Source organism: Lemur catta, chromosome 5, assembly GCF_020740605.2.
Source record: "Lemur catta isolate mLemCat1 chromosome 5, mLemCat1.pri, whole genome shotgun sequence".
NCBI classification, from domain to species: domain Eukaryota; kingdom Metazoa; phylum Chordata; class Mammalia; order Primates; family Lemuridae; genus Lemur; species Lemur catta.
The window spans coordinates 87,564,589-87,591,543 of NC_059132.1; the positions used below are offsets into that span (position 1 = coordinate 87,564,589).

At 36.7% G+C, this 26,955-nt stretch overlaps 1 protein-coding gene across 1 annotated transcript in view; it reads left to right on the forward strand.

The window, feature by feature from the left end:
• The window catches only part of SLC7A11 (solute carrier family 7 member 11), a 72,318-nt gene that overhangs the window by 11,574 nt on the left and 33,789 nt on the right, over positions 1–26,955 (forward strand). The window contains exons 4-6 of the mRNA XM_045552276.1: positions 12,208–12,333; positions 15,914–16,013; positions 22,131–22,175. Coding sequence (XP_045408232.1) covers positions 12,208–12,333; positions 15,914–16,013; positions 22,131–22,175 — 271 coding nt within the window. The remainder of the gene's footprint in view (positions 1–12,207; positions 12,334–15,913; positions 16,014–22,130; positions 22,176–26,955) is intronic.

The following is a 26,955-nucleotide window of genomic DNA, read 5'->3' on the forward strand; positions in this document are numbered from 1 at the left end:
ATCCAATACTATTTCTGTGTTAGCATTTCAAATATAGCACGTGAAGTGGCTCCAATCTTCTGAAGTCTGGCTGTATCTACTCTTCTTCTACCATAACTACATTATCAAGACAACCAATTCTTAGGTAGATATGCATAGTATTAAAATATGCAAGTACTACAGAACAAGCATCATATTCTTTAGGAGGATGACAAAATGTGGAATCAATGTGTCTTGAAAGTCCAGTTAGATACACATAAACCTTTGCAGAGAGGAAGAGCCATCATGAGTTTAAAAAAACTAGGCATACTAGTAAGATCATATATGTCTTTTCTTTCAGAATATTATGGGGGTACAAACGATTTGGTTACATAAATTGCTCTTGTACCATGCACATCCCCTAGATAGTGTGCATTGTACCCAGTAGGTGTGAATTTACCCTTTCCTGCCTCCCCCCTCCTACCTGCTTGATTTCTGATGAATGTTACTTCCATATATGTCTTTTGAGCTACTTCCCCATTGTTATCTGAGCATTAATGGTAGAAATGTGAGTTCTGGAGTCAGATTACCTGGGCTGCAATCCTATCTGCACACTTACTACCTATGTGAACAAGGTACCTATGTGAGCAAGTTAAATAATATCGCAAGTCTCAGGTGCTTATCTGAAAAATAAGGCCAACAATAGTAACCATGTCATAGAAATATGAGAATTAAAAATAACATTATCCATGTAAAGTCTTTATACAATGCATGCCATAAAATGATAGTTTACATTTATGTGATGCTTATCATTTTTATTCCCAATAGTGATAGCCTAGATATTGATGATCTCTCTGCTTTTTAAAGGTATTTAGTGCTACACACCCTTTCTGAACTTAATGCATCCAGGAAATGGATCAAAGAACCCAGGCAGCCATGACAAAAAGCAGTAGAACAACCCACATCTCAACATGTAGCACACATGTACAGCAGCCATATATTTTATTGGTTTAGCATGAAGCAGTCAGAAGTCAGAAGCCAAGAAGAATCTGAACCTGGGGAGAAAACCCAATATATCCAGACTCTGTAATCTCACTCTTCAAAACCAAAGACAGACTTGAATTACACAGAATGTGGAAGGAAATACTTGCCAGTCCTTAAATCACAGCTTCAGTCCTTAACCTTCCCCTAAACATCCTCTTCAAATACAACTCCCTTCAAATATGTATTTCTTATCTCCAGGATTTATAGGTACAGCTTTCATTGCTGCATTTCAGTTCTTAGGAAACTGCACTATAAATAAGTAAATAAAAACTATATGCCCTGTATTTTTATTTTGGTAAAATTTAAGGCAAGTAAAAAAGTAAGCCGAAACTGATACAATTATTTCCTCATATGTGAAATTAGCAATTATAATTCAGAGGAAGTAAAGCTAGGACTAGAGAGCTGGCTCAGATTTCTTTGATTATCACAATGTGGGTATATTTTAAAAAGTAGATATTATTTGTTTGGGGAACTCAGAAAACTCTTGCATTTAGTGAATCCCAATCCCTTTTCAATATTGTTGGATAAGCAACATATGTAGACTTAAATTTTGCTTTAAAGACACACGATGAAGCAGCAGCTATACACACTGGAGAGCTTCACTGTGCCTCTGTGCTGGCTGCCTTCTTATTTGCTAAGCTGTACTTTGAGGGTCATACAGGTGCATCTCAGAATTTAGTGTAGCAAATAATGAGTGCGAGGTCTGGATGCTCAGATAAAACAGGCTTTAGAGAAACCTTTGAGAAAAATCCGTCTTGTAAAGTTTTATTGAGGTATAATTAACATACAATATGTTTTTGTCTATTTTGTCAAAGATTAGATGGTTATATGAGGATGGTTTTATATTTGGGTTTTCTGTTCTGTTCCACTGGTCTGTGTCCCTGCCCTTGTGCCAATACCAAGCAGTTTTAAGAACCACAGCTTTGTAGTATAGTTTGAAGTCTGGCAAATCAATACCTCCCATTTTGTTTTTATTGCTTAAGATTGCTTTTGCTATACGGGGTCTTCTCTGATTCCATACAAAGTGTATAATTATTTTTTCTAAATCTGTGAAAAATGATGTTGGTAATTTAATAGGAATTGCATTGAATCTATAGATTACTTTGGGTAGTATAGACATTTTAACGATGTTAATTCTTCCAATCCATGAGCATGGTATGGATTTCCACTTATTTACGTGTTCTGCAATTTCCTTCCTTAGCGTTTCATAGTTCTCTTTATAGAGGTCCTTTACCTCTTTAGTTAAATATATTCCTAGATATTTTATTTTCTTTGTTGCTATTTTGAAAGGTATTGAGTCCTTAATTTGGTTCTCCGATTGAATGGTATTGGCATATATGAATGCCTCTGATTTGTGTGTATTGACTCTGTAACCTGAGACATTACTGAATTCATTAATTAATTCCAGAAGTCTCTTGGTTGAGTCCTTCAGGTTTTCCAGATACAACATCATGTCATCAGCGAAGAGTGAGAGTTTGATCTCTTCTGTCCCTATTTGGACACCTTTGATTCTGCTCTCTTGTCTGATAGCTCTCGCAAGGACTTCCAATACAATGTTGAAAAGTTATGGGGACAGTGGGCAGCCTTGTCTGGTTCCAGTTCTGAGTGGGAATGCTTTCAATTTTTCCCCATTCAGTATGATGTTGGCTGTGGGTTTGTCATATATGGCTTGTATTATTTTTAGGTAGGTCCCATTTATGCCTATGTTGTTAAGTGTTTTTATCATAAAAGGGTGTTGAATTTTGTCAAAAGCTTTTTCTGCATCTATTGAGAGGATCATATGGTCTTTATTTTTGCTTCTATTTATGTGGTTAATTACATTTATAGATTTTCGTATGTTGAACCACCTCTGCATCTCTGGGATGAAGCCTACTTGGTCGTGATGAATTATGTTTTTAATCAGCACTTGGATACGATTTGCTAGGATTTTATTGAGATTTTTTGCATCTACGTTCATGAGAGAAATTGGTCTGTAGTTTTCTTTTTTTGTTGCATCCTTTCCTGGTTTTGGTATCAATGTTATATTGGCTTGGTAGAATGTGTTGGGGAGAATTCCATCCTTCTCAATATTGAAGAATAGTTTATGTAGGATGGGCACCAGTTCATCTTTGTATGTACGGTAAAATTCAGGTGTGAACCCATCTGGACCAGGGCTTTTCTTTTTGGGAAGGTTTTTTATTGCTGTTTCAATTTCAGTTCTTGATATTGGTCTATTCAGGAATTCTATTTCTTCCTGATTGAGCTTGGGAAGGCTGTGTGTTTCTAAAAATTTGTCCATTTCCTCCTCATTTTCCAATTTGTGTGCATAAAGATTTTTGTAATATTCATAGATAATGTCATGTATCTCTGTGGCTTCGGTTGTGATTTCTCCTTTCATGTTCCTGATGGAAGTTATTAAAGATTTTTCTTTTCTGCTCTTGGTTAGTCTAGCCAGTGGTGTGTCTATTTTATTTATCTTTTCAAAGAACCAACTTTTTGTTTTATTAATTTCCCTTATAGTATTTTTGTTGTCTTTTTCATTTAATTCTGATTTGATCTTAACAATTTCTCGCCTTCTGCTGGGTTTGGGGTCAGTGTGTTCTTCTTTCTCCAGCTCTTTGAGTCTATTCATTAATTTGTCTATTTGTAAGTTGTCTGTCTTTTTGAAATAGGCATTTACGGAAATGAATTTTCCTCTCAGGACTGCTTTAGCTGCATCCCATAGATTTTGATAAGTTGTGTCACCTTTGTCATTTAATTCAAAGAATGTTTTGATTTCTGACTTAATTTCTTCCTTTAAAAAATTGTTATTCAGAAGAAGGTTGTTTAGCTTCCATGACTTTGAGTAGGAATGAGAGTTCCTGTTAGGGTTCATTATTACTTTTATTCCATTGTGATCTGAGAAGATGCAGGGTATGATTTCTATTTTTTAAATTTTTTTAAGACTTGCTTTATGACCTAGGATATGGTCAATCTTAGAGAATGTTCCGTGAGCCGATGAGAAGAATGTATATTCAGTGGATTTCGGGTAGAATGTCCTGTAGATGTCAGTCAGGCCCATTTGTTCTAGCATTCTGTTTAAGTCTACTATGTCTTTGCTTATTTTCTGCTTGGAGGATCTGTCCTGTGCTGTCAGTGGGGTGTTAAAGTCTCCAACTATTAAAGTGTTGTTGTCTATCATTTGGTTTAGATCGAGTAGGATTTGCTTTATGAATCTGGGTGCACCTAGATTGGGTGCATATATATTAAGTATGGTTATGTCTTCTTGTTGAATTGTGCCTTTCACCAGTATGTAGTAACCGTCTTTGTCTTTTATTACTTTTGTTGGTTTAAAGACTAAGTTATTGGAAATTAAAACTGCCACACCAGCTTTCTTTTGGCTACCATTTGCTTGAAATATCAAGTTCCATCCTTTTATTTTCAGTCTAAATGCATCTTTGCCGGTTAAGTGAGTTTCCTGAAGGCAGCAGATACTTGGTTTGTGTTTTTTTATCCATTGGCCCAGTCTATGTCTCTTGAGTGGGGAGTTCAGGCCATTGACATTTAGTGAGAGAACTGATAATTGGGACAGATTTCTGTTTATCTTATTGGGTAGAACTTCTTTTCTATGTTTTCTCTCTTGAGCCATTGTGGTGGCTAGAATTTGATCTTTAGCTCTTGGGTGGTTTTACATTCGTGGGTCTTTGTTGTGATGATCCATGTGTAACTCTCTTTTGAGTACTTCTTGGAGGTGTGGTCTTGTCTTGGTGAATTCCCTCAGTCCTTGTTTATCTGAGAATGTCTTAATTTCTCCTTCATATAGAAAGCTTAGCTTAGCTGGGTACAAGATTCTAGGCTGGGCATTATTCTGTTTCAGAAGAGTGAGAATGGGGCCCCAACTTCTTCTTGCTTGTAAAGTTTCATTTGAGAAATCTGGCGTAATTCTAATGGGTCTCCCTTTGTATGTTACTTGTTTCTTTCTCCTTACAGCTCGAAGAAGGGTCTCTTTAGTGGATATTTTGGTCAGTCTGACGACTACGTGGCGTGGTGTTTTCCTATTTGCTATGAATCTACCAGGGGTTCTTTGAGCTTCTTGAACCTGTATATCTAAAGTTTTAGCAAGGCCTGGGAAATTTTCTTGTATTATGTCTTCAAATAGTTTATCCAGCCCTTGCTTATTATCTTCTTCACCTTCAGGGATGCCTATAACTCTCACGTTAGGTTTCTTCACATAATCCCACATTTCTTGAAGACTCTGATCTTTTTTCTTATTTCTTTGCTCTATCTCTGTGACTGTCTTATTTAATTGGAAAGAGTTATCTTCGATCTCTGAGATTCTGTCTTCTATTTGATCTACCCTGTTCTTGAGACTTTCCACTGTGTTTTGTAGCTCCCTGAATAAATCCCTCATTTCTAGGAGTTCAGTTTGGTTTTTCTTCAATATTTCTATTTCTTTAGTGAATTTTTCTTCCAAATCCTGGAATTTTTTTGTGGTTTCTTTGCGTTGGATATCAATTTTTTCTTGTATATCATTCAGCTTACTTATAACCCAAGACTGAAATTCTTCTGGCAACATGTTGGTATTCTGAAACTGGCTTGTGCCAATTGGAGGAGAGTTGGTGTTTCTCTTTGGGGGCGAGGTTTCCGTTTGGTTTTTTGTGCTCCCCATATTTTTCCGCTGAGCCCTTCCTATCTGGCTCTATCGTTAGATTTTTTCTCACAGCTTTAGTCTAGTTAACAGCACGTCTTGTACTCTGTTCTTAGGCTGTGAAACAGTCTAGGTATGTTGCTTCCTTTATCTAGAGGGGGAGACTGTTGTGTGTTGTTTAGAGTTTTTTTTTTTTTCTATCTCAGTTGGGAGACTGCTTCTGATGGGTCCACCCCCAGAGGGTTGGCTTGACCTAAGACCAGTTTGGCAAGTTAAATCACTGTGTTGTGGACTTTCAGTTAGTAGGCAGGATTCACACTATTTGCAAGCAGAAAGCCTCTTCTCCCTCTCTTTTTCTTTTTCTTCCCCCCCCCCCCCGACTTTTGGTTCTTCCTCTGGATGTGTGGTTTCTGTCTCTTTCCGCAGGAAAGACACTGGCTAGGCAGAGGAGGCAGTGCCCTCACTCCCTCAGTGCCCCAGCTGCTGCAGCTCCCACGGGCAAAGGTCTACACTGTCCCAGTGTTCCCAAGGTCCGGGCTCCACACTCTTGCGTCTGGGGAAGCACTCAGTGTTCACACCTGGGAAGGGGACCTGGAGAGGGTCTATAGATCAGGGGATGGAGCCTCCTGGGGAGCCGCCTGGCACCCTATGGCTCTGCAGCAGTTAGACCTTGGCCCGCACAATTGCTGCTGCCCACCTGCAGATCACTGGCACTGGGGGGCAATTTTCAGGGTCCGATAGGAATCAGAGCTGGGGGTCTGGAGCACTCAGGAGTATACAGTAGCTTCTGGGCTGGAGGGCCACCGGAAAGGAGAAAAGAAAAAGAAAGGAAAAAAGAAAAAAAAAAAAAAGAGAGAAACAATATGAATAACAAGGAGAAGAAAGAGAAAACAGGAAAGAAAAGAGAAAGAAAGAAAGAGAGAAACTAAAAAAAAAAAAATCTCGCTTTAATATTTCACGCTCCCGGCCCCTCGCCTCGGTGCAGGTCTGCATCTGTCCCTTTAAGAGACAGGGCACCAGCACCGCGGAGACCCGCCAGAGTCCAAGGTCCTTTCCGCTTAGCTGTGGGAACAAGATGGCGACCGCGCGTCCGCAGGTCGGAGGCGCCAGGGGAGAGCGTTCAGAGTCAGCAGGCGCCAGGGCCCACAGCGGCTTCCCAGCCAGAAAGCCGCCGTAGGGGGAGAAAAGAGCAAAAAAGTCCCACTTTAATATTTCACGCTCGCGGCCCCTCACCTTGGTGCAGGTCCGCGTCTGTCCCTTTAAGAGATAGGGCACGGGAGACCCGCCAGAGTCCAAGGTTCTTTCCGCTTAGCTGTGGGAACCAAGATGGCGACCGCGCGTCCGCAGGTCAGAGGCGCCAGGGGAGAGCGTTCAGAGCTCGGCAGACGCCAGGGCCCACAGCGGCTTCCCAGCCGGAAAGCCGCCATAGGGGGAGGAAAGAGCAAAAAAGTCCCACTTTAATATTTCACGCTCGCGGCCCCTCACCTCGGTGCAGGTCCGCGTCTGTCCCTTTAAGAGATAGAGCACGGGAGACCCGCCAGAGTCCAAGGTCCTTTCCGCTTAGGTGTGGGAACCAAGATGGCGACCGCGCGTCCGCAGGTCGGAGGCGCCAGGGGAGAGCGTTCAGAGCTCGGCAGGCGCCAGGGCCCACAGCAGCTCCCCAGCCGGAAAGCCGCCGTAGGGGGAGAAAAGAGCAAAAAAGTCCCACTTTAATATTTCACGCTCGCGGCCCGTCACCTTGGTGCAGGTCCGCGTCTGTCCCTTTAAGAGATAGGGCACGGGAGACCCGCCAGAGTCCAAGGTTCTTTCCGCTTAGCTGTGGGAACCAAGATGGCGACCGCGCGTCCGCAGGTCAGAGGCGCCAGGGGAGAGCGTTCAGAGCTCGCCAGACGCCAGGGCCCACAGCGGCTTCCCAGCCGGAAAGCCGCCTTAGGGGGAGAAAAGAGGAAAAAAGTCCCGCTTTACTATTTCACGCTCGCGGCCCCTCACCTCGGTGCAGGTCCGCGTCTGTCCCTCCAAGAGAAAGGGCACCAAGGAGACCCGCCCGAGTCCAAGCTCTCGCCCGCCTGTGTCACCTGTCCTCGGAGCTCCACGTCTCCCGCAGTGATTCTGCACCAATTTCAGTCAGGTCCCTGACCGAGTGGATGTGGGGGTCAGTGGGGAGATCAAGCCGCTTTGCTGTGGGGCTGAACCCGCCCACTCGCCGGTGAGGCAGGTACGGCCGTCCCGCACTCCGCTGTCTGTTTTCCATCCCGCACTCTCCAAATTATCTCGGTCTGATTTCCTACTCGCCTCTGTTTTTTCCTGTTCCCCGTGTCCCACGGTGATTCTCCGTGGGTTCACCCCACCCTTCCTGTGGAGGAGCAATCCTCTAGCGTTGTGGCAGGTGGAGATACACACCTTCCTCTCTGGGAGCACAAATCCAGGAGGTCACCTCCACTCCGCCATGTTGCTTCAGCCAATTAACATACAATAAAGCACACTCTTAGAATGTAGAATGTGATGAAGTGTGACGTAGTGTGGATACACTTGTGAAACCATCACCACAATCCAGATATTGAATACATTCATCATCCCTTACACTCTTACCTGCCCCTTTTCCAAGCTCTTCCTCCTTCCTTCCCAATTCCCTCATCCCAGGCAACTACTGATCTTTCTGTCACTATAGTTTCTCTTTTCTAGAATTTTATTTGGAATCATAGAGCATGAACTCCTATTTGTCTGGCTTCTGGCTTATTTGTCTGGCATAATTATTTCGAGAATCATCCACATCATTGTTATATCTCAATAGTTCAATCCTTTTAATGGCTGAGTAGTATTGCATTATACAGGTATGCCACAATTTGTCTATCCTTTCATATGTTAATGAACATTTGGGTTGTTTCCAGTTTTGAGCTATTACAAATAAAGCCACTGTTAATATTCAGGTACAAGCCTTTGTAAGGCCACATGCTGACATTTCTCTTGGGTAAATACCTGGTAGTAAAATGTGTGGGTCATGTGGTAGGCATATGTTTAACTTTTAAAGAAACTGCTAACTCCTTTCCAAAGTGGTTGTACCATTCTGTATTCCCACCAGCAGTGTATGTAGGCTCCACATTTTTGTCTACAATTGATATGGTCAGTCTTTTTAAATTCAGACATTCTAATAGATGTTTAGTGATATCTCATTGTATTTTTGATTTGTATTTCTGTCATGACTATTGATGCATCTTTTTATGTACTTATTTGCAATCTATATATCTTCTTTGATGAATTGTTTTCAAAAATATTTTGCACATATTTTATTTAAAAACTTTTTGATATATAATAATTATACATATTTATGGGGTATATGAGATGTTTTGATACATGCATAGAATGTATAATGATCAAATCAGGGTAATTGGGATATCCATCACCTTACCCACTTGCTTCTTTGTGTTGGGAACATTCCAAATCTTCTCTTCTAGCTATTTTGACAGCATTTTATTCTTTTTTATGGCTAAGTACTATTCCATTGTGTATATATATCACATTTTCTTTATTAATTCATCTGCTGATCGGTACTTAAGTTGATTCCATATCTTGGCTCTTGTGCATAGTGCTGGAATGAACATGGGCATGCAGATATCTCTTTGAGATATTGATTTCCTTTCTTTTGGATATGTACATAGCAGTGAGATTACTGGATTATATGATAGATTTATTTTTAGTTTTTTGAGGAAACTCCATACTGTTTTCCATAGTGGCTGTACTAATTTACATTCCCAATAGCATCTGAACCAGAATTTTTATTTCAGCTGAGAGGAAAGTAAAGTGAGATTATTCATAAATATTCATAATATTTGCTTGATTTTTGTCTTCCATTTGACTAACAAAACTTTACAAAATATAAAATAAAATCCCAAATACCTGTTTGTTTTTCAATTTCAATAGGCATTAGGTATTTATATCCTTAATGAAAGTAACAAATGCTCTTTTCTCTTTTTAAATGTATAGATGGTTAGGGGTTCCAAAAATAAGAATGCCTCCCTCTTTCTTCTTCCTTCCTTTCATCCTGGGTGCCTGCCTGCCTCTTTTTTCTCTTTTTCTCTTTCTTCTTTCTTTTTCTCTCTTCTTCTCTATACCACAGCTCATTCCTACTGTAGAGTACTTTCAGAAAAAGAGAGTGCTTTGAGTTTTAGGAGCTCTATTTAAAAGAAAACAGTGCTCTTTTGTTGCTGGTGGGAACATGAGACCAATTTTTTCACTTCCATGCTAATGTTTAACCTCCTTAATTAAAAAAATAATCATTTTCATATGATGACTCATCACACAGTCATTTGCATAAAAAAGGAAAGGACTCACTGGATGATGAAGAGGGGAGAGGAATTACACTAAATTATTTTCAAAATATAAGTGCCTTATATTGTGGAGAGATAAATAATTGTCATTTCTCTGATAAAATAATGCACTTTACCACTGACAATGGACCTGTTTATCCCTTCATGTTTTCAGTTTCAAACACAGATAAAATATGCCCTCTTAGCCTCCCCTGTAGCTTATTCAGGGCTTTGGCCTTTCTGATCATTCTCATCAGTATGCCTTTGCAATATTTCTTCATTAATAACCCCTATTACACTTTGTGTGGGATCTTCTGATCCTTTTTTTTCCTATCTTTGAATTTTTGTCAAAAATGTGCTTGGTTGAATGACTAAGACTAAAAATTAAAAATAAAATGAAATAAAATGTGCTTCATTGCTTATTTAGTTTTTAAAATTTCCCAGCTTTATTGAGGTCTATTTGGAAAATAAAATTATATGATTTTTAAGGTGTACAATGTGATGATTTGATATACATATATTTTGTGAAAACAATTGAGTTTTCACTTGATTCACACATCAAACACCTCACCTAGTTACCCCCACTTTTCTTTTTGGTTTTGTTTTGTGATGAGAACATTTAAGTAAATTTCAAGTATACAATTCAGTGTTGTTAACTATAGTCACCAAAATGCTACATGTTCATTCTAAAATTTGTTAAAATAGTTAAGAAAAATAAATACAAAAATTTTAAAAATTATTTGGTGTTCTATCATCTATGGATACCTGCCATTAATGTTTTGATAAATATTCTTTCAGTTCTTTTTTTCTTTCTGTCTCTGTCAATCCATCTCTCTGTAACTTCGTATATTACTAATATACATGGATACCCTTTCTTGTAATAAATATTTAATTCCACCATAATTTTAAATAGCTGCATGTAAACCATTAAAAGGACATACCTTAATTAGCCTTCCTTTAGGGATCTATGTTATTTTAAAATTTTTGCCATTATACATTATGTATTGATAATTGCCCTGATTCTTAAATTCTGAAATGAGCTAGTGATTGTATCAGGCAATGGAAACTATGGAGATAACTCTTATTACTGTACATAGGAAAACTTCCAATTGCAACTTGAATTGAGAGAATTCTGTGTTTTGTTTCATCCCCTGAGAAATATCTTTATACATTTTTGATATTTGTTTAGGGGAATATACCTTTATAAAAATAAAGCTTGTACATAATAACTGCAAGTGTCAGGAATGAAATAGCTTTTGTTTTGTTGTTGTTAACTATAAACATGGGGTTTTGGAAGGAGCATAAAGTTGAAATCCACTGTCTAGACTAACCTCAGACATTCCAGCAGAGTAGAGAAGGAAGGTCTTAGAGCACCAACATTCACCTTGTGCCTTAGAATTTCTAACTGAAGATCCAGTTCATTCATTCCTTCAACAAAAAATGTGTTAATAATCTACCTGGGCCAGGCATGGAGCTGAATACTGGCAGTACAGAAATAAATAGCTCTTGTTCTACCCTCTAGATTTTCATGGTCCAGAAGATGGAGTGGATAGTGATTATTGCTTGGGAAACTGTAGAGAGCATCATTAAGAATGGGAAATTCTACTGGCTTTGAACCCAGTGTGCATCCTAGTTTGGGAGGAACTCTTTTGGGCTCATCACTTTATGATATTTTACTCAAGCCCCAAAACATGTCTTGGAAACATATATGTATATGATAGATTGAAAGTCACTGCTTAATGTGTTATTTGGAATGTGGAGAGGAAAACCAAAAAGAAAAATGCTGGCTAAGGCTAGTCCTGAGAATGAAGAATAAGGTTTTAGCCAACTTCTCTTCTTCTTGCCCCTTCTTGAGTGTGATTCACACTGGCAGGCGTGAGCTAGGAAATAGTTGCCATAGGAAGCTAAAGAGTCAATATCAGCAATCTGATTGCATGCTGTGATGACTTCAGGGTTTGGTTAGAAGATTTTTGATATGATTATTAAGAGTACTGCAATATATGCCCACTCTTATTGATGTACACAAAGAACAAGAGGGGAATTTTTATTGTCCAGAGGTTTTATTTAGGCTTCTCAAACTTTAATAATGTCCATAAAAATCTCCTGGAGAGCTTGTTGAAGAGTAGATTTGTATTCCTTAAGTCTGGGGCAGGGCCTGAGAGTCTACATTTCTAAAGCACTTCTAGGTAATGCCAACACTGCTGATGCATAGATTACACTTTGAGGAACAAGGACCTAAGATGACTTCGTGACAATGAGGATTCACCTTTTGTAACTGCATCTATTCCTTTGCAGCTACGGTGATGGTCCTAAATAGCATGAGTGTCAGCTGGAGTGCCCGGATCCAGATTCTCCTAACCTTTTGCAAGCTCACAGCAATTCTGATAATTATAGTCCCTGGAGTTATGCAGCTAATTAAAGGTATGGACTGAAAAGTAAATGCTTTTTAAAACACATTATCTGCTTTTGGTCTCTTTTAACACTAACTTTTGCTTGTATTAGCAGAATCCTTAATTAGTCTCTGCTTGTGGAACTTAAATTCTATACTGTCATCTAATTGATTTGAAAGGCTGCTCCATTGTGGGTGAGTTGGTATTTACAGTTGAATGGCAGCAAGAGGATTAAGACTGAGCCAAGCAACAAAATAAGGCATCAGTGAATTCTCTCAGTACAAACTGTTTGCAGTGAAAACTTCAAGTGGAAAAAACAAATCTGCCATTTAGTTTTAACTACAGATAAATATGTCCTTTTATTTTTACTTTAAAATTGTCTAATAATAGTAATAAAGATTAAAACAAAAAAGATATCTGGAAAATAACAAAAGATGATCAATAGTATTTTTTTTCTTTTTGGTTATCATTTCTTTTACCTTGAGAGTGGTATTCTTAGAAGAGGAGTCAGATATGGGAACAACAGTCCTAAAAAGTAAATATTAATATTATATGACAATAAAAATAGTTGCAAAAATTAATTTTTATTGCTGCACCATTTTAATGTAAATTTTGCATTTCTTCAGAAAGGTAACATCTTCTGATATTATTTGCTTTATAAAGTTTACTGTATAATAAAAAAAGAAGTTTAGTGGTGAAATTTACAGTTTCAGTTGTTTTGGTGAAGAAGGCCCTTGCCATTGCTTGGATTCAGTGGAAATTGTTGGAAGAGAAGGAGGTCCACATGAAATTTTTAATTAGCAATGGCCATAATAGTAGGCAATAAAAAGGAACGTGAGAAAAAAATTGTAAAGGAGTGACATATAACTTGGGCATGCTAAATATTTAGTTTACATTGATGTTGTCTGTTCCAAGAAAGGGAATTTATAGAGAAATTTCATGACGTTGCAGGAGAAGAATTACGCAAGGCAAAAGGAAATGCCAAAGTTCAGCAAAATCATCGCTGTTGGTAGAGGCATTAAACAATAACAAACATTGAAAGATCAGTCACTCTGTAGCTGGGAAAGGGAGATGCTGTTGCCCGTTTAATAAGCCTAGTGGGAGATCTTAGAGCCCTGCTGGCGGAAATGCTTTTATCAAATCCAGCAACCTCAGCCAACTCAAAATAAACACAATGGAGATTTTGAGCACCAGAGCTTGCAGTGAAGAGAAGACATGAGTTAGTTCTTCTAATTCACCTTGGCCTCCACAGAGCTGGCCTGCTCGTATTCTGTATTCATTTGGGATGTAGGCAAACATGTTTTGTTGGTGCTTTCTTTCTTTGGGCTAAATCTTTAGTCTTCTGTAAGGAGTGCAGAATCTCTAGGTCATTGGCCCTCCTTTGTTCTAGTTTAGATTCGAAAAGATGATATACTATCCCTTGAAATTAAGATTTATTTTCTTTCTTTCTTTTTCTTTTTGGTATAAGACCCTACAGGGAGCATTATAGTCAATTTTTGCTACATACTTATATATGCGCAAAAGTTAAAGTTTGGTTCCCCAAATACTGTACTGCAAATCTCTCAAGGGTAGGGGTCATGATATATCCCTTGAATTCTGTTTGGCAGTTACAATAGAGGGATACTTTAGTTAATAATTATGATGTCAGTTCTTAAAGTGACCAACCTTCTTCACGATGTCACCTAATGGAAAAATTCCCTAAGAACATTACCATATTTAATGTAAATTTTAATATTTTAGAGATCATTCTTAGCAGATATATTTACTCCATTACTATAAAATTGTACTTTTCTTTATCTCTAACGTGATCACATATTTTTTTACATCAATCTGAAACTCTAGGAAGACAAAGACTTTGCTAACACAGACTGTGCATTTATTTCCACTCTAATCAGACCCAGAACATAGTTGTATTCAGTTATAAGTATTTGTTGAACTTCCCTTTGAGTATTATGACCTTAGTCTTCCTGAGACCTCTGTTATGCAGACAAAATATTGCTGAAGTTTAGAAATAAAATGCTTCTCTCTTGTGGTACTTTCAAAATAGCACTTTTGAAGATCGGTGCTTGTGACTCAGTATTTACAGAGTTTGATTTTTCTTATTAATTATTTGGTGCTACACTCTTAGAAATATGCCCCCTTTATGCCAGAGAGACCACAAATCATGAAAAAGAATACTCAATAGATGTTTTTATCTGAATTTCAGTATTTATATTTTTCTCCTATAAGTACACAGAAATGTTTTAGTAAAATGGAGATTTCTGAATTCACGCTACTATTTTAAAAATGACCTATGAGAATTGTTTACTTTGAGGGAAAAATGATCTAGTGTGTAACTCCACATTCTCCATTTTTGGTCTTCATATTCACACATGTTATTATCAGTATATCTTGTTCCTGGATGATGCAAGCAACAACTAAGATTTGACTGTGAAGATAGAGTATCTCAAATACTTCAGCCACCTCCTATACCCCTTTCATTTAATTACATGAAGATCTATTTTAAAACAAAGTTATTAATACATATCCCATTTGGGTAGTTTCATTGCTTGTTTCTTTGGGAAATAAAAGCCTTTTTTTATGCTTAAGTTTGACTATTAACTGACCAAAGTAAATCTGAACTTCTAACTTTTTATTTTATTTTATTTCATTTTTTTGAATTTCTAACTTTTTAAACTATCCAAAAGATATGCAAGAAAAAGGTCCACTGTGTTCACAAAATAGAGAAATATTAATATGTGATGAATACAAGCATTCAATCCACATATTGATACAACACTTTGAAACCTATTTATTTTGAAGTTAAATACAAATATCTTTTTGATGTTTCTATAAGGAAACCATGCCATTCTCTAGGACAAGGTCTCAGGGTCAGTGGACTTCTTCTGTAAAGGACCAGATAGTGAATATTTTTAACTTTGTGAGTTATAAGGTCTCTGTTGAAATTACTCAACTCTGCTGTTATAGAGTGAAACCAGCCATGGACAATACTTAAATGAATTGGCCTTGTTATGCTCTAACAAAACTTTATTTACAAGAGTATTTACATGAGAGGCTAGCAGGTTGGGGTGGCAAGATGTGGGCCTCAGTGTTTTCCAACCCCTGTTCTAGGAGGCAGGTATCTACTGAACTACATCTGATAAACAGAAAGCAGCAAGTTAAATGATGTGGAGAAGTGGTTCTGAGGTTTCTTGCCACCTCCTCCTTAAGAAGAGACCCTTGGATATTTCTTTGTATCCAAGCAGTGAATTATCTTTAATAATTCTATCAGATTCCTAAAGACTATGGATTACAGAAGATTTTTTAGTCTTCTCTGATGGTCACAGTAGAGGCACACTCAAACAAGGGATTTTTTTTTTAAATGCCATTTTCATCTTTGCTATAACTTTAGTAAAAGAGAAGTGTGAAATAGTATTAGTAGTGACCGATATATTTTTTGGACTCCTCTGGAATAGGTGCAGTATTAATAGATAAAGTTGGTCATGAGCAGAGAGTAAGAAATCTAGACCTGAAATGATGTGGTTCACAATCCTTTCCCCATGTTTGTGGTTAAAGAGAAAATAATAACCCATTCTTTGAAAAACCCTAAAATCTTCTTATTCCGATTGCAGGTCAAACACAGCACTTTAAAGATGCCTTTTCAGGAAGAGATGCTAGTATTATGGGGTTACCCCTAGCTTTTTATTATGGAATGTATGCATATGCTGGCTGGTAAGTTGATATCTCCAGACCTGGTGGTTTGTATAGTGCATTAATTCCTTCAAGCACTGTGCTTGGTACTTTTGTTAAGTACCAAGCAAAGTGCTAGGCAAATGTGAGAAACCATGATCCAATGTGCTATGCTCTACTTAAATTAAGAAATATGGTGTGATCCCCTTCACCAGGCTGATTACTATGCATATGACTTAAACATAACAGGTTTCTAGTAAAGGTGACTACTAGATTTAGCCTGATGTCATAAAAAAATGCTGAGTCTTAGGAGCCAGTCTGAATTACTAAGGAAGTAATAGCACCATGAGGTACCAAAGAATAGTGCCTTGCTTGTCAAAGGGCCTTTCAGCTAAAGCTCCAAGGGTATTAACAAATAGTGATTAATCAATTTTTCCACCTTCCCATGAGAAAGAAAAATAACTTTGATATGGAAATAAGTAAGACATTCCCAGGAGGTAAAATGATAACTCTAAAGGCAGGGAAAGGGAAACCAAGATAATGAAATCAACTGTACTAGACATGCTGTTACATTTTAAAGGAAGTTCCTTAAAATTTCCCCAAGATCTGAAAAGAAAAATATACAGCAAAGATGATTAACATCATGAGTCATGGATAAATTTTCTTTGATGCATGTCCCTCTGTAATACTTACGGTTCTGGTTAAGGTATTTTAACTTTGTGTATATGCCTTGCTTTTTTCAGGTATTTGAAAAACTATAATCATGGAGAAGAGTGGGATTTTTTTCTAAATACATTTTATTTACCTAGTAAAATGTAGTTGAAGTGACAGTTGCAAGAAAACCCACTAAGTATAAAAACATTATTTAAACATCAAAATCATTATAGTAAGAATAAATTTCATTGGTTTGGAGTAAATAATAGCAATGTTTCTTTTTACATTATTTATAAAATTAATAGTTACATAGCTTTAGCTGTGAGAATGTTCTATGAGCCTAAAAATATTGGGAAACTACATTAGTTCAAAACTGATGTCAATGCATTTCCAACACAAATATAATTTCCTTTTGTTTCTTTAGTGTTTAGGATCTTACCTTCCAGCTAATGCATGGAATGTAAAGATATATTTCAAAATAAATGGAGTGTTTACCCCATTAATCTCACTGAATTATGAAAATATAGCATTGGAGGAGAATTAACAGAGTACAGGAACTTAAAATCTTAACATGGCCTTTGAAGCAAAATATGTTTGAAGATTGTTAGAAGATTGTAGCTCTAAGGAGATCAGTGAAAAGCATTTGTATATTCCAGGAATATTTTTATAGTCATTGTGTGTAAGCACTAGTTTTGAATCACTCAGTTATTTTTGAAGTCTTTTTACTTTTGTCCAAAGCACAATGTGGCACTAGGCAGAGAAAAGAACTGAGCATGATCACAGGGTTAGAACAGAATCAACTGTTCTATGGCTATTCAGCCTGGATCAGAGCTCTGCGCCCTGGGGCTGCAGCCAAGCCACTGGGAGGGTCACCAGGAGATGACAGAGCAAAGCGAGGAGGTAGCAAAAGCTTTCAGCTATCGCCAAGTGTTGGGAACTGAGCAATACGCAATCAGGAATGTGGAATGTGGACATAGTCACAAGGGAGATTTGATTAATTTCTGTTGAATGAAGTTCTTTTGCCTGTGAGTATCATGCATCTGTTCCCACGGAACCTTAATTCTTTTACCCTCCCCACTTTTCCATCACTCAGAACTGAAAATTCAGGTCACCTGCTTCATGTAGAGCAAATTTTCTCCATTTCTGTAGGCTTTTGAGGGCTGATGTATTTCTCCATGTATAAAGATTCTTTTTAAGTTGAATTATCTTATTAATATTTGATCTACTTGATGCTGAACCTCAAATGTTACTCTTTTTATAGGGCCTAAGGAGTGGGCATGAACTATTTTTATACTTTTACCCATATAATCCTCATGTCTACTCCCTATGTTAAAGAACAAGAAACTGTTCATTTTCCATATCCCTGAGGGTTCAATCACAGTATTGGAAAATAAGTCCAGGATTTTAAATGGAATGTTATCTGATACAAGTGGCTTATGTAGGGGACAGATAAGTAACCGTGCTTCTATAGCAGGTGGTCGTGCTACCCGAATGCTGCTTTGTGAAGAGGTAGAAATAATCTGGCTGTTAATCTATGGTCATCAGTCTTCGAGAAAGGAAGCTGTGCTTAGAAAAAAAAAAAAAAAATAGTCTGTTGGTTAGGAGTTCCAGAAGAAAAGTTATTATCTGGATGTAAATGGAACAAGATGGAGACTAAAAGAATTCCCAAAGAGAGGGGCATTTATTCACTTTCCAATTGTGATCCCTACCTTTCTGGCCTCTGTCTGTCCTTCATGATATAATTACAAGACTCAGTTGTAGAATTATCAGTGGGGAACTGCAAATGAGCCACCACTCCCTAGGCTGTTGCTATGATAATATTTGGCCAAAAAAAAAAAAGAAAAAAGAAAAGAAAAGAAAAGGTGGTGGTATTGTAAATGATTAAGACCGAGCAAAGCAGCTATTGTCATCAGAACTTACTGCCCGCATGTGATCCTGAATAAAAGCAGCAAGACTGTTGCTGTCCTGGAGACCTTGCTCTGCTTGCATAGGGTAAAGACAGCACCAAACCTTGAGGAATCCAAATAGAGCAGGCTTTTGTTTCTGAGGAGCAAAGAACCTTTCTAGAATGAAAAAAACTGCTTCACAGAAACCTGATTAGGAGAAAAGAAATCATTAACCCAGCCAGGTCATGGAGTTGGGTCAGAACAACTGCAATATTATTGCCAATGTCCACATTCAGAGAAATACATCTGCCAGTCTCTCTTGTGGCCCTGGGGAGCCCAACCAATTTCAATCCCATATCCTGATCCAAAGCTAAATATTGCTTGGTGTGACCTTTTTTTTTTTTTTTTTAATTTGGGGATAGAAAATAGTTTTTCAGTATCTTTTTTCTTCCTTTTAGATCCTATCCTCAATGGATTTAGTGTTTCTAAGGCACCTGCTGGGATTATTTTGTACCATTGTGTCAAATATAATCTAAAGAATAAGCTTCTTTTTAAAATAATTCACCTAGTTGGGTATTGGAATGTATTGCTGGCATGGTAGTGCCTTTTATGCACAATCGTGGAAAAGCTGGAACAATAGATCTTGTGAATATTCTCTAGAGGCCATGAAGAGATGTAAACCAAAGAGAATACTATGGACTAATTTCTGGAGACTAGGAGAGCATAAAGGTGGATTTCCCACAGGATACGAATGTTTGGACTAAAATAAAAAGCTTTCTCCTTTCTACTGCCTCCCTACCCCCAGCCCTTTCCTTTTCTCTATTCTCTGGAGCTATGGCAAATATCTGAAAATGTGTTCCTTTTTCATAAATATTTCCTTTCTTGCTTTAACATTGTTAGAAAAGAACGCTTTCTAAAACAACTGGTAAGAAGAAACTGGCTATTTTTGACATAAGAAGCACAGAAATATTTCTTAGTGTGTAGGATTTTTTTCTTTTGTGTTTTTGTTTTTTGGTGTGTGGTTTTATTTTTTCTTCCTGTTGCCTCAGGCTTATGACAAACACATCAAATCCCTCTTGGAGTGCATATTCCAGATATAAGTACTGATTGTTGCTTGCTTTCCTGGTATAGACACAAACTCTATTTTTAGAAACTTACTTTCTAGTCATTAAAAACATCCGTGGCTGCTAACTTTTTAGATCACCTTTGTTGTTCCTGTTCTCTCAGGTTTTCAATTGTTGGTACTCAAAATATAGTCCTTAAAATTGTAGACACCTTAACCTAGAACCTCAATTGCCTACTTGTGAATTTAGATGGGGTTTTTATAAATATGGAGCAAGACAGGTTTCCTCATCCTTGACTTAGGTTGCGAGATACTTAAGTATATTAAGGGCTGCTAGGCGAATATTCCAAGCATTTGATTTTAGGCTTTAGAGAATTTGTACCTATGCACCTGAGCTCCTGCATACCTATGTAACAGGTTATCTTTACTTTCTAAAGATTATTAAGATAACAGAAGAGTATATTGAAAATATGTCTTTTTTATTTTATAAAAATTTCTTAAACCTACAAGATGAAGAAGTAGAAAAGTCTTTGTCTTTATAGGTCTAGCTCTTTCTATAATGATTTTAGGTTTTTTCCATTTTCATGATCCAGTTATCTATATATGCTTTTTCTGAGGGTGGAATCTGACTCAAGCTGACATCGTGGAACATTAAGAAAGAACTATGAGTGATTTAAGGGGTCTCCAGCAGTCCCTTTAGGCTAGAAAGCAAAATCAAGGATGCAAGGCAGTAGGCATTCCTGGGTGGGATTAGTAGAGTCACAAAGTGAAGGAAAGGAATGTGACTTTCTCTAGGGACTGACTTTAGAGTAATACTTGCAATTCTGTATAACTTGAAAGTGAAATATTGCATGACTAGAATGCTTCTTGTCATATAAGAGATTCAGAAAAGTGTTTTGGACTTTGGAAATTTTCAAAATTTTCTGATCTTTAGTTGTCAGCTTGTGGTATAATGACTAACAATGTGCCTTAACTGCCTAAATATACAAAAAAAAAATGGTAACTTCATAGTCTTGTGACTTGAGGCTATTTGGGATGCTTACTGGAAAACAGTAAACTGGAAGGAAAAAGCACAAATTGAGAATTTACTATCTTTTTAAAAATTTTTATTTTTAATTGTAAATTGATAAACTATGGTTGTACAGATGGCCCCTGACTTTTGATGGACCAACTTAATGATTTTTCATCTCTCTGATGGGTTTATTTGTGTATTAAGTGCATTTTTGACTTAAGATACTTTCTACTTATGATGGGTTTTTTAGGACATAGCTCCAAATTGTAAGTCAAGGAGCATCTGTATATATTTATGGGGTACAGAGTAATTTATGAATATAATATAGAAAAATTAAATCATTAATATATTCATCTCAAAAACATCATTTTTCATGGTGAGAACATTTGAAATTTACTCTCTTAGCTATTTTGAAATGTACAATACACTATTATTTATACCATTTTCAGTTCCTACTTGTGTACTACATTTATACTCTCTAAGAAGCCAATAGCAGTTCCCTAAAGCTCAGAAATGTTGCTGTGACACTTGTATTGCCCTGTAAGTTTTGATTGACTTGTCTCCACCACTAATACTTGGATTCCCAGGATTCAAAGGTCATCTTGTACTTAAATTCTGTTCCCACTCCCTCTGCCACACTTGTACCGCAGAACACTGAACTTGTTTGTCATATCCCCATGCATAGCCACTTGGCCACACTTCTGTGCTCATGTGCTATGCTCAGTCTGGAATGTCCTCACACCACCTCACCAGGGCTCAGGGTGGCTAAGCAACCCTTGAAGGCTCGAGTTGGGAGATGCCTCCTCTAGAAAACCTTCTTTGACCTACTATATTGGGCTAGACCTGTCCTCTGGCTCCCATGTCCTTGCTCCAGCAATGCTTCTACACTGCATCATGCTCTACGTAGGCCATCCTGTAAACCATGAGCTTCTTGTGGACTTTTCACGTGTATACTGCCAGTATCTGACATATGATAAGCACTTCACAAATAGTGCTTATCAAAAAATGATTTGTGGGAATTTTTGGTTGTTGGATATATTCATCTTAGTAAAAGTATTTTTTATGAAGTTTTCATAATTCTTAGATCAGTTTTTTTTGTTTGTTTGTTTGTTTGTTTGTTTGTTTTTTTGAGACAGAGTCTCACTTTGTTGCCTGGGCTAGAGTGAGTGCCATGGTGTCAGCCTAGCTCACAGCAACCTCAAACTCCTGGGCTCAAGTGATCCTCTTGCCTCAGCCTCCCGAGTAGCTGGGACTACAGGCATGCGCCACCATGCCCGGCTAATTTTTTCTATATATATTTTTAGTTGTCCAGATAATTTATTTCTATTTTTTTAGTAGAGACGGGGTTTCGCTCAGGCTGGTCTCGAACTCCTGACCTCGAGTGATCCACCCACCTCAGCCTCCCAGAGGGCTAGGATTACAGGCGTGAGCCACCGCGCCCGGCCGTTAGTTCAGTTTTAAATACCTAAAATTTGAAACGTTGGACTATAATGGTAAAATATATTAAAATAGTATGTAAATTATTTATTATTTATATATTTTAGGTTTTACCTCAATTTTGTTACTGAAGAAGTGGAAAACCCTGAAAAGTAAGTAGCCATATTTACTCTGAAATTTTTGTGAAGAATAAAGTTTAAGATTACATAGTTGAAAAAGTAGATCTGAATAAGTAATTCAGTGTGCACTAGTCAACTTTATTGTCATCATAAGCATTAATATTCTCTTAGGCAGATAAAATTTATTTGATTTTATCATGAATTATATACAAGTAACTTAATTATATATTCTACATTCATATTAAAGTGCCTCATAACCTGAAAGCAGGAAAGAATACAGTTATATTTTAGGTAACCTATTTCATATAAACACATACATATAACTTAACATAGACTTTCAGCTACACACAGCGTAGCTTAAACTAAAAAAGTTGATTGTTTCTAAAAATTCATGTAAACTTTTTTCATGACTATCCAATTAAAGAGAGTAATGTAATTAATGGACAATTAGTTATGAAAGCCTAGAAATACCTGGGGAATGTGATAGGAAGTTGTAAATTTTAATAGCTGAGATTGTTTTTACTCTTTCTTCCTAGGTAACAATTTTATAGTTAGATGATTTGATGATGATTTACATAGTGTTTCTAAAATGTACTCACTTAGAAAATGAATTATTTTTATGATTTGTGTATAAACATTGACTTCATGCAGAAAAACAGCAAAAAAAAAATCATGGACAAAAGAGGGAATATCTAAGAACCATACTGTAAAATGTAGACTAAATTTTATAGTTGTTTAATTCATTTCATTTTTAATGAATATCTGCTATGTTCCAACCATTGTGCTAGGAACATCTTACATGATCAGTGAGACTTGTCTTCAAGTATTTTATTGTTCAGTAAATGAGTCAAACGTTTAATCAAACAAATGTAACAGTGTGATTGATACCATAATAGAGTATTTACCCGGTTTGGCAAAGAGGAAAATGGGAAATACTTAACTCTAACCAGGGTGATGTTGCTTCCATAGTGTCTGAAATGATGAGCTAATGTTCCTTAGGTAAAGAGAAGAGAGAGAAAGAGACACATTCATACACACGAACAAACACACACTGATTTCTAGGAAAAGGGACAGCAGGAACAAAGGTGAGTCAGTAGGAAATAGCCGGGACATCAGGGAATATGCCTAAGGGTTGACAATTCCAATTAAGATAGACTAAGAAATTCTGGCACCAGGTATCTTGGGAGATAATAAACCAATTAGATCTGGCCAAGTACCAGGGATGTCAAGAGTTTAGAACACTTAAGCCAGCAATTGAGGTTAAAATGATGTTTCATGGCATCAGATTCAACTGCTATGCAAATCAATATGTAATTTAAACATGTGACAAGCTGTTTTATTAAGAAATATGACCAATTTATGACAGCATTGTCATATTTATAACTGGAATTATAGGTAGAGAACACATATTTACCAGGAACTAGTTCTGTCTAGCATTACTTGGAAATGATAAGCTATGGTCTAAGGGTGGGGAACCTGTGGCCTTGGGGCCTCATCTGGCCTTCTGGATCCTTGAGTGTGGTCTTTTGACTGAATCCAAACTTCACAGAACAAATCTATTTATTAATAATCATTAATTAATATTAATCCATTATTAATATTAATAAGGTGATCTGGAGAGCCACATGTGGCCTTGAGGCCGCAGGTTTGCTGGGTGACCAGGTTGACCTATCTTTTTAGTTTTTGAGAATAATTAGTATATAAGTGGCAACACAGAGAAAAGATAGCTTACTAGATTTTATATGAAATATTTATTGAATTTCTATTATGTAAAAGAAGTTACTATGGATTGTGACTGTGTTTTTTAACTCTAAAAACATTTTACAGAAACCAGTTACTAGAATCTAATAGAAGCGTATACTTCTTACAAAAATGGCAAATTGTGGGTTTGTGGATATTTATTATATGGTACATCAGTGATATACATATAGTTCACATTCTCTTTTAATGTTATATAAAAGTTTGAACATAGTTTTTGTTTCACTGTGTTTGCATATATTAAGCTTATCTTTGAACTATTTATGTCATTATTATTCTAGCCTAAATTTCTGATATGTCCCAGCAGAGTAGCATACCAGTTATGGACTCTTTCTCTCTCTCCTTTTTTAAATTGAAGGGCCTTAGTTTCACATATTGATAATGTCCATGACTCAGTGCATATAAATACTAAGGACCAGTGATGGTAATGATTCATTCAGTAGCTTTTTGTTTTTTCTGTAGCAAAGAAATTTCCTTACCTCAAAACGTGGAAATAATAGCATGTACCTCATTGGGTTGTGTTGATGAATTAATATGTATAAAGTGCTTAGATTAGTTGCTATCATTTTTTAATCTCCACATAATTGTTGTCATTATTACTATTATGGTTATATCCTTTTTTTAGAGCAAGGTAAAATGTTATTCACATAATGTTTTTTAGGTTTCAATAGTCCAAGCAATTATTTTTCTTCAGTGCTTTTGAAAGACATGAAAAATTCTTTTATACCATATTGAAGCCTACGCTCTAAACTTTCAGTTCTGAAGTTGAATATGCATTTTTTGATATCTATTATTCTTTTTTTGATACATAAAACATTTTGGGGGGTACATGTGATATTTTGATGCATGCATACAATGTGTAATGATCAAATCAGGGTAATTGAGATACCCATCACTTCAGATATTTGTCAATTTTTTTTGTGTTAAGAACATTCCAAATCTTCTCTTCTAGCTATTTTTAAATATGCAATAAATTATTGATAACTACAGTCACCCTACTGTGTTATTGAACACTAGAATTTATCCTCCTATCTAACTGTATTTCCTCCTATCTAACTCATTACCCAACCTCTCTTCATCCGCCTCTCCTCACCCTTCCCAGCTTCTGGTAATGACCGTTCTACTCTCTACCTCCATGAGATCAACACTTTAAGCTCCCACACATGGAGTGAAGGCATGAGATATTTGTCTTTCCGTGCCTGGCTTGTTTCACTTAACCTAATGTCTTCCAGGCTCACCTCATGTTGCTGCAAATGACAGAATTTCATTCTTTTTTGTGGCTGAATAATATTCTATTATATGTATGTACCATACTTTCTTTATCCATTCATCTGTCCATAGGCAGTTGGTTTGATTCCACATCCTAGCCATTGTGACTAGTGCTGTGATAGACACGGGAGTACAGATATTTCTTTAGTATACCAATTTCCTTTCTTTTAGATGTGTACTCGGCAGTGGGACTGCCAGGTCATATAATAGTTCTATTTTTAGTGTTTTGAGGAACCTCTATTCTATTTTTCATAATGGCTGTATTAATTTATATTCCTACCAACAGCATATGAGAGCTTCCCTTTCTCCATATCCTTGCCACCATCTGTTATTTTTTGTCTTTTTGATACAAGCCATTTTAACTGGGATGAGATGATATCTCATTGTGGTTTTGATTTGCATTTCCCTGATGCTTGCAGATGTTGAGTATGTTTTTTAATATACCTGTTGGCCATCTATATGTCTTCTTTTGGGAAATGTCTATTCAGATTATTTTCCCATTTTTCAGATTATTTTTTTTTTGCTGTTTGAGTTTTTATGTATTCTTGTTATTAATCTATTGTCAGATGCATAGTTTGCACATGTTTATTTCTCATTCTGTAGGTTGTCTCTTCAGTCTGTTGATTGTTTGCTGTGCAGAAGCTTTTAAGTTTGATGTAATGCCATTTATCTATTTTTGCTTTTGTTGCTTGTACTTTGAGGCCTTACTCAAAAAATCTTTTCTCTTATTCCTGTGTACAGATTTCATTGAATTTTTATATTTAGAAAAAAATAAACTTGCCCTTTAAAGGGAAAAACATAAGGTATGAGTTTTACAATAATTTAAAAATAACTATTAAAACAAAGATTACTATCAGTAGTTATATTGGATGGAATATTTTCAATTTCTGAAAATCACAATTCTGCATAGTTCATTAAATATATCTAGAATACTTTTAATTTGGTGTATTGTTTTAAGCTCTTAAACTAATGAAATGCTCAGAAGAGATTAAGAACCTCTAAATTTTTGAGGTCAGTGTAATGACTAACTCCTAAGACTTAAGAAAAATGAAACCTCTGATGCCTCTTTATTCTTTCACACAAGGTACTTAGATATTCAATTTTTACATGGAGGAGTTTGTGTAAAACTTAGCCAACACATTTATTTTTTTCAAAATTAAAATATGAGAAATATACAAAATCTCCTTAATGTACAGTAAAGGTTAATATTGTATTATGTATTTATCAACCAAAGCAACTCAGAGTTTTGAGTGACTTAGTTATTGTCTTACTTTTGAAAGTGACATCTCCTGCAATGTTACGTCATTTAAAACTGAATTTTATTTTTTAAACACAGAATGCTTTGGGAAATACTTATGGTTGAATATCAAGAACAGATGGTAAAATTATGTGGACCTAGTCCAGGTGTGAAATTTGCATTATTTTGTAGGTAGATACAGCTCCAAAATACCTTTAGTTACAAGGGAGAATAATTATGATTCCATCTCCTTTGTGACGTGCCAAGATAAATGTGTTTCCCAATCAGTCATGGGTGCATGTGTCCAGGTGTGCTGCAACATGCAACCTTCTGGCAGCTGGTGAAATGAATCATAAGCTGAAGATACAACACCTTTTACTATCCTCCTCCACCTAGGCAATAAAATTTTCCTAAAATTGTGACCTAATGGAAAAGGTGTTAATTAATTTAGATCAGTGAAAATAATACTGTGATTAAAAATATACAGAATGCAGAGTAACTTTTCATGATCTCAATTGACTACCCTTTGCATGTAATTTCATTTGAAGA